We start from the raw sequence: 13,051 nt of genomic DNA, 5'->3' as shown, positions 1-13,051 counted from the left end.
TAACTATATTCAACGTAAAATCTGAAAATACTTCTGTGCTAGATTATTTGCTGGGCCTACCAGAAGACAATGCTACATGTTAAGCCCTCTTTGCTCTTGCTTTGATACTTTCCCAAGTTTTTATGTTTCTGAACTAGACAAGAGTTCAGTGGCTGCACAAACACCAGTGCTTACACGCGTGTGCACACACACAGACTATTTTCTTACACTTGGAGTATAAAATATAGGAAATTTTGTTCTGAACAGGCTGAGATATTCAGTGTACTTAATTTACAAAGATTATTAGGCTTGTTTAAATGCATCAATGAGTTTTGCAATGTGGTGCTTTTGAACTTTCAGGACTTATTTTGTAATTGGCTAAAATATTTTATGTGATAGAAATTTTTTTTTAAATGTAGTTGATAAAATATATGGGTCCTATATTCAGTCTTATATATTAAAATAAATTTACATTTTTGGTATTTTAGAAAATTAGAGTTAAAAACAGCTCTTTAGTAGAAAGAGCTAAAAACAGCTCTTTCTGAGTTGTTAGGATAAAAATCCCATTTTTATGAATAATTTGAAACACATCTGATTGCCAGGAAAAAGTTTAAATGTGGGATTTAATTCAAGGAATGAGTTTCAATTCATGTTGCAGTTGTTCCTCCTCCTCCTCTTCCTGTGGGAGTATTCAATATTTTGCCACAGCAAGAAACTGAGATATTGATGAGTCTATTTTACTCTATTAAGTCATATGCCTTTATTAGCTCATCTCTTGGAAACAATACTTAAGTTGCCTGTCTTGTGAATGTTAAAAAGTAATGGGTTGACAGTCCGAGAGAGGGGGAAAAAAAAAAAGAAAAATCTAGGGTTCTTGCAAATGGTTTTATGCATCTGTAAAAACATATATTTTTAAAAATGTTACATGGAGAACAATATAGACTACTACTAAGTAAATTGAGAAGACTTTATATTGCTATTTAAGCATGTATTTAATAGTCTCCCATGTTCATATAAAATTCATTGCATATAAGAAAAAATCACATATTGTGAATATAGTAACATGTATTATTGAAGTTACTAGCATTTTAAAAAGTAATACAAACTTGCTATTCATTTTGGAGTCTCCTACCTAACTGGACTCTATCTATTGTAGAATCTGTTGCTGTATTACCACCTTAGTTTATTGACTAAGCATTATTTCCAGAGAAAAAAGTCCATAAATAGTACATTAAAATATACTAAAAGACACAAAGATAATGATCTGATGAAACCAAATAAACATGGGAACATAATGTTGTCTTGCAGATAGCTGTAATGGTTACACTGTTGTTGACTATATTTTGTCATACCGTATGCTTCAATTTTTGATGAAGTGGAAAGGCTCATGACAATAATCTGCAAATGTTCATACAACAAATCATATGTGAGACTGATACAAATTTATTGCGTTGCATTTCTACTACGCCTAAATAATTTGAGACGGTTCTTTCTCCTGAGTCAAAATGGCTAAACAGATCGAAACTCTAGCTTCATAGTAGCTGGAAGTTTATTTTATACTTGTGTGTATGCACATGTATGTTATATAATTTATTAATAGATTCTAATTAAAGAAATCCATGCTATGCCATGATTTGAGGTTTTTAAAAGTGCTTAAGTGTTTAAACCCCATTAGCAAGAATAGGATATTCAAAATTAAGTCTATAAAGGAGTGTTGTGCTTAACTGTAACCTAAAGAATGAATTTCTATTGACTCCAGATTTGGCGACACCTGAAAGCACAATTACTAATTAAGTACATTTAAATCTGTGTTGGAAACCTCTGTATGTGAAAATACTTTGTTATGCCCTGAATCTTACCAACCTGATTGAAAACCTGAAGAAACAGAAGGGTTTTTAATTCTTTGGCCATTTATGATCTTCCTGCTGTTAATAAAAACAAACATTTGCCATGAACATACGTGAAATCGGGATAAAGCCTATGTCTATTATATTATGACATTTGCTTTTGAAACTAATTAAAAATCATGTCATGTCAAAATATCATCTTACTGTACTTCTTTTAGAAGTACTTTCTTTTAGAGTTTTTTGTCTTTAGTTACCTTACCTGCGTGTTCAGCTCATATAGCCAGAAACCAGTTTCAATGGATTTGGAAGCAGATCATGCTTTATTCTGTTGATTCAATAGCAAAGAAAGAATATTTTTTAAAAAAATCACTAGGGTGGATTTAAACAACACAAATACGAAATTTTCATTATTAAATTGATTTATTGTAATTAGAGAAACTTTTAGACCCCCTGAGTAATATGTAGTCTACCCGATACAAATAAATGCCAGCTATAAAATGTGAATTTAGACTTTGAACCACATATAGTTAATACTCTTGTCAGGTGAATTGTGTTATGTCTTGCTAGTTGATAAAGCTCTGTTATCTTACACACAGCACGGTATGTTTGTGTATTTTAAAATCAATGACTTATTGCAGCCTTATTAGGCCACTTACATGACAGGAGAAGGCCTACTCCTCGGTAGCTTTAACTTACTGTGCTTTGCCAAAGCGGGCAAAGGTCTCCCTTAAGAAGCCAGCTTTTTCTGATTACAAAATCGAATGTGATTCACTGCCAATCTATCAGTATCCTTTTAAAATTCACAATGATTCACTGAGAGTAACGCCTACATTTTATAGCATGAGATACTTTTACAGTTATTTCCAGTGCAACTTAGATACGTTGTTTGTTTCTGACTTCACTAAGTCACTCAAAACCAAAATGATCCAGTTTTGAGCTCTACTAATACAATATAGCGATATTGTAATAGGTATATGTATCGTATATAGATATATTGTAAATACTAATATATGAACTTTGTCCTTTACATATCTGACTTTTATCAAGCAGATAGTATCTCACCTCTTGGACTTTTGTTGTTGTTCAATAGAGTGAAATAACAATCACTTTTTGAATAGTATGAGGTATTTTTAAGACATTTTTGAATGAAAAGCACCCATATTTTTTACACAGCTGTCTTCCTTTGTCCCTAATTGTCCTCTTTTACTAAGTAAACTTGGAGCAGCCTTGTAATCAATAATTCTTTTATATAATGAAATAACTTAAAGCTTCACCACTATCTATCCAATGTCACAGTGCAACAAACTGTACATTAAATAATTAAAGGAGGATTGTAGAATTTGTATCCTGTAGCATTTTTGAACTTGTTTCTCATTTGCATTAATTTTACAATGGTTTATGTTGCTGGAAGGGTATAGAATGCTGCTATTTCAAATAAGAACCCAGGCCATTTGCCATTTTTTGTGAATTCTATAGGCATAGAATAGAAAATATATTTAAAATTTTGCAGCTCTTTTTTCTGAACAGGATATATTTTCTGCTTTTAAAAGCTTCTACCTGCTAAACGTTGTAGTAAATGTCATGGACTGTGGTTTTAGTGATCACAGATTGTAGTTATGTTTCAGTCATAGGAAGAGGAGACATATCCTACTGATTTATGAGCTGCTTGCTTTTGGCTTTTTCAAGTGCTCAGACTTTCATTATTTCTTGAGTCTCTCCTGATGTTTTACTGTCGTACAGAGAATAGATGGTTTGACCATATATTATTTGATGTATTATATTGATATATTATATTATTTGGCTTTCTGAAAGATCTCTAGTGTCCATGTTCCCTGCAATCCACTGCTTTTAGGATGGTGCAGCCCTTTGGTTTCTTAGTCTGGTCTCTAGCCATCCAGTGTTCAGCTCTCCTCTGTGGTTTGCACTGAGGAGATGTGGTAGTAACTGGTGGCAGTGGTTCAAGTTGTTCCTGAGAGTATCTAGTTTTTTTGTCACACCTTTAACATTCCTCTGAGCCCCAGCTTATTGCTTTTCTTTTTGCTGTCAGAGATTTGGTCCTACGCTGGTTCTGCAGGTTAGTACAGCAATGGAAAAGGAGACTTTCATAAGGTCATATGCTCCCACCCTGTGAAGGCACCCTGTCACACTGACGATAGAGATGCCTTCACTGCATCGAGATGTTAAAAAAACCCTATGTTTTCTAGATTCAAAATTTAGATTTTATTGTAAGGAATGTTTATTCCCATTCTTTCAAAGGCAGTATGCTTTTTCTGTTGCATCCTTTTTTGGTATTGTCGGTTATCTTTCCTAAGGGGCATGTCCTGTTCTGGGCCATGTTTGGGTGACGTGGGAGTTTGGACAGAGGAGTACACAAGAAAATGTCCTCTGTCTGGATCTTGTGCTTGGGGTCTGAGCAGATGATAAAAGTGATGGACCAGATCTTCTCTGAACTTTTGTCTTCACTAAATCATTAGTTACCATGGAGTTGATTTTGATTCAATATTTGCTGGAGGACAGTAGATAGTTTCTTTGTTTTTACAGGTAAATTAAGAAAAAGCACACTTCTGCAATTTACTTTCTCATAATTTCTAGCTATAGTTCAGATATTTGGAAAGACTTCACCAAATCTAGTTATTTTGTTTTGCAGTAAGCTCGGTTTTATCCTTGGAAACTTTTTTTTTTTTTTCATAAATTTTTACTTGATTGCAGGCACTGAGGCAGTGGTACAAGCAGAATTGTACTTCGAGTCCAAAGTGCTGGGCAGAAGTGTTTTCATTGCTGCTGTAGTACACAGGGCCAGAGCAGGAATGTTGAAGTACTGAGTTTTCAAAGAAAAATATTTGTTTACAAAAATTCGTCAAAGCTTATTCCATCAGTTACCTAAAGCTGTTTGATTTTTTTTTTCCATAATCATAGTCCTTTAACTTGTAATTTGCTTGCAAAAAGATTGCTTTCAATTACTATTTTTACTTGTACAGGACTTCAATATATTGAGGATTTTGTGTGTGCGTGCATGTGCACATACATGTGCATCACATACATGTGTGTGAATATATTATATTCACAACGTAATCTACTGTGATTCAGGGTGCAGTTCATCAACATAAATGAATCAGTTTCTGCCATGACTTGTACCAGTATTTTGACAATGCACATGGATAAAAAGGGAAAAAAATCTTTCTGTCTTTGTAATTCAAGCATAATACAGAAAGAATCTGCAACAAAAAAATTTTTTTTAAGTATCACTTTATAGCTTTCCACTGTTACTTTTTTTTTATTAACTGCAGTTTGAAGCTAACTGATTATGACCGAAAAAAAAAACCCTTGTGATTTTGTCAGCACTGAATTGGGGTTCAGCCAACATCTCTTGCTGTGTACTTTTTTTGCTTGTTTGTTTTTTAAGGGCATTGCTGATGGTGTCAGCAGAGTTCTTGGAAAGAGTTTTTTTAAGTTATGTTGTGCTCCCTCTGCTGACCCTGCAGCAACAGAGCACAAGGTAGTACAGCTCCTACATTATGGAGTGTCTTGTTATTTTTAAGAACCTTGAGACCTTCAGTAGTTGTTTTGAGTGTATTGAATAGAATATGCCCAAGAGCTTTGAGAAGGAATAAAAATATTATTTCACTGGGCAGGTGGAGAACTGAAACCAAGATTTGATCATAGCTCATCTGGGGATTTTTGAGGAAAAGGTAGATGAAGCAAAACATTGCAATTTTCCCTAAATAAGGAGAGGACACTGAATGGGTCCAAGGGTTACCTCTTCTTCTCCGTCTTAATAGAACTGATGAACATCTACACTTCGCTGCAACTTCAGTTTAATTATTTTCTGAACTCAGCATGCCACAATGTCAGCCTGTATCCTTCGCCCTAAAGACTTGAAAACAGCACTGATGAAAATGCTGGCTTGAGCCAAGTAGGAGTTGTGTGTCAGAAACAATGAAAGTGAGTTACACAGAAGGGGGGATGTGATTACTTTACCAGAAGACTGTCCCTTCTCTTCTTACAGTCATTTGCAGCATTCCCTTCTAAAAGATTAACAAAACTTTTTAATTCATGAGATATGGTGTCATCCTCTGAGGTGAATGCATTGTAGCAGAGAATACATACAGCATTTAATTGCTCTTCTTTTGTGGACAAAAAAAAAATTAAATATGTAGGGATATTTAGGTGTCTACCTTTCCACCATCTACATTCTTGAAAGCTAGGAACGATTGTATGATCTTAACCAACTTATATCCGACATATTTCAGAGATTGCCCGAGCCTGCTTTAATTTGAATTGGTTGACAAAATACCCATTGATTTTTGGAGTGTTTCATAGAATCATAGAATGCTTAAGTTTGGAAGGGACCTCTAGAGTTTGTATATTATGAGTTTACTTGACAAAATATATTCCATGTTTGTACATGAAATTAAATTCAAACTGTTCCATGAAATATGTTTTAATTTTTTAAAAAAATTACATCATGTGTATAAATGTGTATATTTATATTTGTCCATGTAATCATATATAATACACTTTTGTCTTTATTTTAGTTATTTTCAAAATCAAGAGGCTTTAATTTCTCTTTTTTTTTTTCCTGACTGTAACTCTTAGTAGACTACGATGTTCTGGTTGCTTCATTAAATACCTCTAGGTCATATTTTGGTAGTTTTGTCTGGAAAGAGCATGTCTAGAATGCAGCACAACAGGCCTGTCAGGTTAACTGAGTGCAGGTAGTGTTTATGGCAAAGACCAGCTTGTGATCCAAGATGTTTTTCATACCTTGTTAATCTCTAATGTTATGCTTTATATGCTTCCCTGCTATATTAAAAAAAAAAAAAGGCACTGAAAGCTTTCTTAGGAATTTGACGTCAATTCCAGGTGTACCTTTTACTGAATGAAATATCTTAATGATGTGATAGTTCTCACAGTCAGTACCTAATTAGCTGCAAGCTGTCACAGTAGCTGGTAGTTAAAACAGGCAAAGATCAGATGAGTTCATGTCCCTTCTTCTACTTCCTTGTAGATAATACTTAGCAGTTGTTTACAGGATTAAATGAATGAGAATTCTTATAAAAACTAGATTTATATCATCATTTTAACTTTATCTCAAACACATTCCCTATTTTGGTCTTTTTTGTGATTGAATATTAAAGCCTATTCATTTGACATTTTGTCAATGAGATCTCTGCTAATGTTCTATGTAGTCCTCTCCTGGCTGAGAATGATTGTTCCATGTGAACCTTTATTTGATCTATTTAAGTTATGCTTTTACTGCCAGGATCTCACATGAGCATCTAGGAGTTTCATGAAAGAATTCTGGAGTAGTCTGCTGATTTAATTTATATTTTAGGTATATAATTTTTGTTGGAAAAAGCCATGAGAAGATTGCAGTTAGTGGTTTTTTTTTCCTCCTCTCACTGAAGAGGGAAAAGGTGATATTCATTTTGCTGTATATTTTGTCTTTTTTCTTCTCCATGTGAAGATCAAGTTATATGCAAATTAGAAATATTTTTAAATTATTAAAAATATTTTCAACGGTGTAACAAAATTAGCATGTTAATTTAGCAACTTTAAATTTACTGATGCTTCTAATATGTAGCTATTGATTGCTATATCTGTTTGCCAAGTCATATTGCATTTTTTTCAACAACTGAGTAAGAATGAGATATGTGCATAATGAGAGAGGATGTAGTATCTTAGTCTTTTCATAGTCATGAAGTACAGCAAGAAAATAATCCCTTACCGGCTCTTTGCTCGGACTTTGTTGCAGAAATATAGTGCTCCTGGTGGGGAAAACACTGAATTTGCTTTACTATGCATGGCACTGAGGCTTTCCTACAAGAGTAAGCAGAAACCACATCTGCCTGTTTTCTCCTCGCATGGGTTTCTCCCCACATGGGCACGCACACAAAATAAACCCGCATCTCCCTGTCCTCTCTTGTGGAATTTGTCTGTATGCTACGTTGCTCAGAAATGATATATTTTCCTTAACCATGTCTGAAAGTTGAGATTTTTTTTTTAACTGTGGTTAGATTAAATGTTCTATGTTCATGAGCCCTTCCAGGTTCTTACTAGATTGTGTGAAAGTCAAAGGCAATTTTGACCAATCGCATAGCCTAATAGCACATATAACTGTACTCAGCCACAAAAAAACAGTGAAGAAATGCATACCCAAAAAACATTGTTTTAAGATATTCCTGTCCAATTATGGCATTTTACTGTGCCAGACCCTTATATATTACTAGAAATCTCTCTCTATATATGTATATGCAAGATGTATATGTGTGTATGTAATACATATTTATATATACTATATGCACACACATACTATGAATTGTATATGCATATACATACCTGTAGGGATACCTTATACAATTAACAATATAGACAACATAAGGAAATTTTAAAACCTAAAAGAATACATTTTTTAGTTGCATGATTTAACACGCACCTTTTTAGTTGCCTGAGCACCTGATAGTACAAGTCATACAATGTTGATCTACAGAAGGGCTGCACTTTATGGGCTCTTGTGCAAGGAATTGTAAATGGTTGCTGATTCAAGCTTTTACTGCCTTAGAATAGAAATATGAGTAGCATAAAGTGGAATTACTGTGTGGCCTGTTGTACCTGATGGGTACACCCACAATTCCCTTCCATGCTTCTCAGTGTATAAATTGTTCTCTTCGGTGTAATCTTGATGTTTTTGCCTCCTGTCTTCCTAGCATACAAAAGTGTGTGTATTGCAAACAGACGTACAACATGAATAGAGTAAGAAAGAAAACAAACTACATGAAACACGGTCCCTCAAATTAACAGATTGTTAAAATCACAGAAAATATTTTTTATTTTAATCCAGAACTTTGAAGTTCGAGGCTAGTTGTCCTTTGACAAGGAAAATGCTTTGGCATCATCATCTAAGTAGACTTTGATTAAACAAGCCAGGTGTAGCAACAGCGAAAATAGAAAATTCCTGCCAGGGCATTACCATACCCTCTTAGATTCTGAAGTTTGAGCCTAGTTTGAGTCCTTTATTTATGTGCCTATTTGTGTCTTTCTCAGCTGTTGTACGTCTTTGTGGTGAATTTCACACACAGAGTTACAATTATGTAGAAGTTTCACAGAATTAACCATGAACCATAATCAAAATCTCCAAAGCATTGCAGTTATTTATGATATTATACAGTGAAATAAACTTGCTGTTTAGCTCACAGCAGTTTGCAAGCAATGTGCTTCCACCAGACAATTTTCACTTGTGGAAGTTGAATATAAATTCTGTTGTTTATCTTTAGGCAGGTCTTAATTTCATTAAGCACATGCAAGTATATGAATCTAAGCATCCCACCCAAAGGCTGAAATCCGTGGGGAGGCAGACATCAGGCTGACTTACCTGTTCCCTCTCGAGCAGTGTTGGCTTGGCAGGACTCTGCTTTCTCTGGCATGCAGGAGTAGCAACGGCAGCGCACGGGCAGGGGCTGCTGGGTGAGTGCTGCAGAGCATGAGGTGCAGTAGCAGCACTTTCCTTCCCACTGCAGTAGTGATCAGCTTTTCTGTCAGTTATTTTCCACAACACTTCAATTTCTACCTGAAATATAAGAATAAGAAACATATCCTATACTCATTGTTGTCAGTATTTCAGATAAGAAAACTAAAGGGTTTTGCTGTGAGCTCTAAAACAGGAAAGAATGAGGGTGCCTTTCCTGGGAAAGATTAAGAGAAGTATTTCTAGCCATTAGCACATTAGCACAGCTGATCAGGAGGATTGTCATCATTGTACATACCTGTAGTTTAGTCAAAGCACAGAACAATCTCAAATTTGGAGAGCATTCCATTTGGTTCATTTTGCTAAAACAGTTTTGGTAGCATGTGTAGTAGTTTTGACTAATTCAAAGTAAATCAAGTTTAAAGAAGTTCTTATTATCTAAGGTGTAAAGGCTACATACTTAATTGGGTCTCAAGTCCAAATTAAATAGCCTAAGTGACCAGGCTATTTTAGTTTCGTAACAGCCACTCTGTTTTCAGATTGAAACATCCTTCTCCATATATCATGGAAAATTAAAGATGGGCTTAAGTTATAAAACAACCTGAACTTTTTCATAGTTGAAATATGTCTAAATGAAAAAGTGTAATCCATCTGAGAAGAATCTGTGAGAGGAGATGATCAGTTCCCAGCTATACTTTAATATCATTTTTTTCAAATGACTTGCATGTTTACTAAAACATGTGATTCTTGTATAAAAAGTAGAATTGTGTTTCATCTGTCCATTCACAATTATTTAGAACATTATTTTTCCCATATATGTTTTTGATTATTCTGTACCTACAGTTGAACTGCCTATTGTTCTGTGAACCCAGGAATTACTTCTCTGCTCCTTTTGAAGCACAGATCAAGCCAGCTCCACTTAGCTGTGGCATCCCTGAATACAGCCTGAGCTCAGCATGCCAGCACATCTCATTTATTACACATAACCTCAGAGCCTTCTTAGGAAGAACCTCAAAGCTGGGTTAACTGCTTGGTATTATTCATGTGTTGTTACTACATAGCCTAAAGCACTCATGTACTTTCTGGTGGCAAACTCGGGCCAAATGATAGATGGGGCCTAGGCTTCTTTCTAAAACCTACACCTGATGGTGAATTTGCATCTCAAGCCTTTGGATGTGAGATGGTCTTGGGCCTCAGGTTAGGCCTGAACTCGTTATAGTAAAAAGGATTTTCTTTTCAAATGTCTATGTTTATTTTTCTGTTTTCAGGAATTACAATGGTTGACACAGAAATGCCGTTTTGGCCGATTAATTTTGGAATTAGTCCAGTGGATCTGTCTGCAATGGATGATCATACACATTCCTTCGACATAAAGCCATTTACCACTGTTGATTTTTCAAGCATTTCTTCACCACACTATGAAGATATCCCACTGGCAAGAACTGATCAGACAAACATTGATTATAAATATGATATCAAGCTCCAGGATTGCCAAAGTATGCTTTTTATTATTATTATTATTATTTTTACAATTTCTTTCACGTTTATATTTTCTCAATGCTTTGGAAAGTTTACCAGCAAAACAATTTGAAAAAGTCAGATGCCTAAATGTAGGTATCTTGTGCTATCCAAGATGTCCACAAGACACATCTGGCACACCTGCACCCTTCCAGAGCAGCAGCTGGAGAATAGGCAGAATATCTTGGAGTATCTAAAAGGACAACAAACACCTTTAAATATATGAACCCCATCCTTTCTTTCTGAAACCTTCTGTCTCCTAGCATGTATTTTGCTTGTCTTGAAGCTTCATTTAAAAAAATAAAAAACAAACAAACAAACAAAAAACCAATCCCATATGTTAAAAATGGGCCAGCAAACACAGAATATTAATAATAATATTCCTTTTAAATTCCAGACTGGCTACAAAACAGATGCAATATGAGTATTGTCTACATCTGAGTCATGGCACTGGTATAGCTGTTATCAGTGTTCCCTGAACAGCCAAAACCTTGGAGCTTTGTGGACTATTATTATTTATATATATATATATGTGTGTACACATGTATATGCACCTGAATATCTGTTTGTACAAATATGTGTGTAGGTATATGTGAAAAAGCTCTTCCTTCCTCAGTCACATAAACAAAATTGCATGAGAACGCTGCCATTAAGAAAGAAAATGATCTTTTCTTAAATAAGTGTTAGCCCAATCCTGTTTATAATAGCAATGGCAGGTTGCTGTGGCTTGAACTTTTTTGAAGATCCAGTTATTAGCCTACTTTGACCTGACATCACTTATGTTTGTACTAACCTGATCAGAAGTTCTTCCAGGGAATCTTTACTGGGAAAAATGTGGTATTTAGTTTTAGCAGTACTGAAAAGCAGGTGGTGTGTTCCACTGCCCTGGGTTGCTTATTGATTTTTTTTTTTTGAACTGGGAATGCTTTATTTTTCCTTTTTTTGAATCTGAAATACCCATAACACTACAATAATAGGTTAGAGAGTCTGGTAGAGTCTAAGTACGCTAAACCCTCTTGTCTTTACTCAGATCATTTTCCACCTTCTTTTTCTTTCCTAGTTTCCTGGTTGGTTGGTTTGTTTTGTTTTGTGGTGGTGATTTCTCTTAGGGTGAAGCGAGTTTGGAAAAGGAAATAGTCACCTTATTGCAATACTACCTGTGCATTCTCATTCTATTGGATAATTTGATTTTTTTTTTTTTTTTTACACCAGAATAATGACTGCAGCCCATTCCTTGCAGTGGATCTACCTTAAAGTTTTATAACCTCATTAGATAGTGAGTAAAGGAATAGGACCTTTGGAGCGTGCTATCTACAAATGATGAACTTGATATATAATTATACATGTTTATGTATCTCCTCTATATGCAGGTGCAATCAAAATGGAGCCTCCATCCCCACCTTATTTTTCAGAAAAAGTTCAGTTGTACAATAAACCTCACGAGGAGTCTTCCAATTCCCTTATGGCTATTGAATGTCGTGTGTGTGGGGACAAGGCCTCCGGATTTCATTATGGTGTGCATGCCTGTGAGGGTTGTAAGGTAGGTTGTCACAAATGTGTTTTCTCTGAAGATTCTATCCTATTTCCATCTAAAGAATCACTTTGTAAAATAAGGTCTATGCTTTATAGAAAGTTTTAAATCTTTAAAGCAAATTATCTCATATGATATACAGCGTATGCACTTTAAGAAGTGTTTTTTAATCTAATTGCATTGTATTATTTATGCTACTGATCTCTTTTAGCTTTTTTGTGCATTTCTTCTATTTCAGTCATTATTCAAATATATTCTAATCCAGCTCCCTTTCAGGTCACTTGTACAATTTGAATTGGTATAAGGCAGCAAAAGCAGGCTCATGTCCGATTGCAAAGCCAAATGTTCTGAGCAATTTAATATTTAGACTTATTTTGATTGATTAGAATTTCCCTACCCAGTTTCTATATTTCTAAGGGACTACAGAGCAGGATAACAGCATTAAAGAATGAAATGTTTCATTTTAAAAATCCACTGACTTCTGATTTCAATATGTAGTGTTTATAACATATGAAAGACAAAGGAAGGATATAGAAATTGTAATTGAAATTCCTTAGGAATGAAGAAATGCCAGAGTGCTAAGTTAAAAGCTAATACTTGCCTGTTATAAATTCATGGATTTCAGAGAAAAACTCTTACACGTAAATTTAAGTTTCCTAAAGTTAAATTCATGTTATCTTTTCTATTTTTGATATCTTGAGGAGAAAAAAA

The 13,051-nt window shown here is 34.7% G+C and overlaps 1 protein-coding gene across 1 annotated transcript in view; it reads left to right on the top strand.

Annotated features, from left to right (window-relative positions):
* Positions 1 to 13,051, top strand: part of PPARG (peroxisome proliferator activated receptor gamma) — a 49,986-nt gene that overhangs the window by 17,621 nt on the left and 19,314 nt on the right. Inside the window, exons 2-3 of the mRNA XM_088522880.1 lie at positions 10,560 to 10,787; positions 12,180 to 12,349. Coding sequence (XP_088379006.1) covers positions 10,568 to 10,787; positions 12,180 to 12,349 — 390 coding nt within the window. The 5' untranslated portion in view covers positions 10,560 to 10,567. The remainder of the gene's footprint in view (positions 1 to 10,559; positions 10,788 to 12,179; positions 12,350 to 13,051) is intronic.

The sequence above is a fragment of the Tinamus guttatus genome, unplaced genomic scaffold, assembly GCF_059628265.1.
Source record: "Tinamus guttatus ecotype Peru unplaced genomic scaffold, ASM5962826v1 Tinamus_guttatus_pri_ptg000169l, whole genome shotgun sequence".
Classification (NCBI taxonomy): domain Eukaryota; kingdom Metazoa; phylum Chordata; class Aves; order Tinamiformes; family Tinamidae; genus Tinamus; species Tinamus guttatus.
The sequence above is the reverse complement of the archived record's forward strand: the minus strand, read 5'-3'. Positions and strand labels throughout refer to the sequence as shown.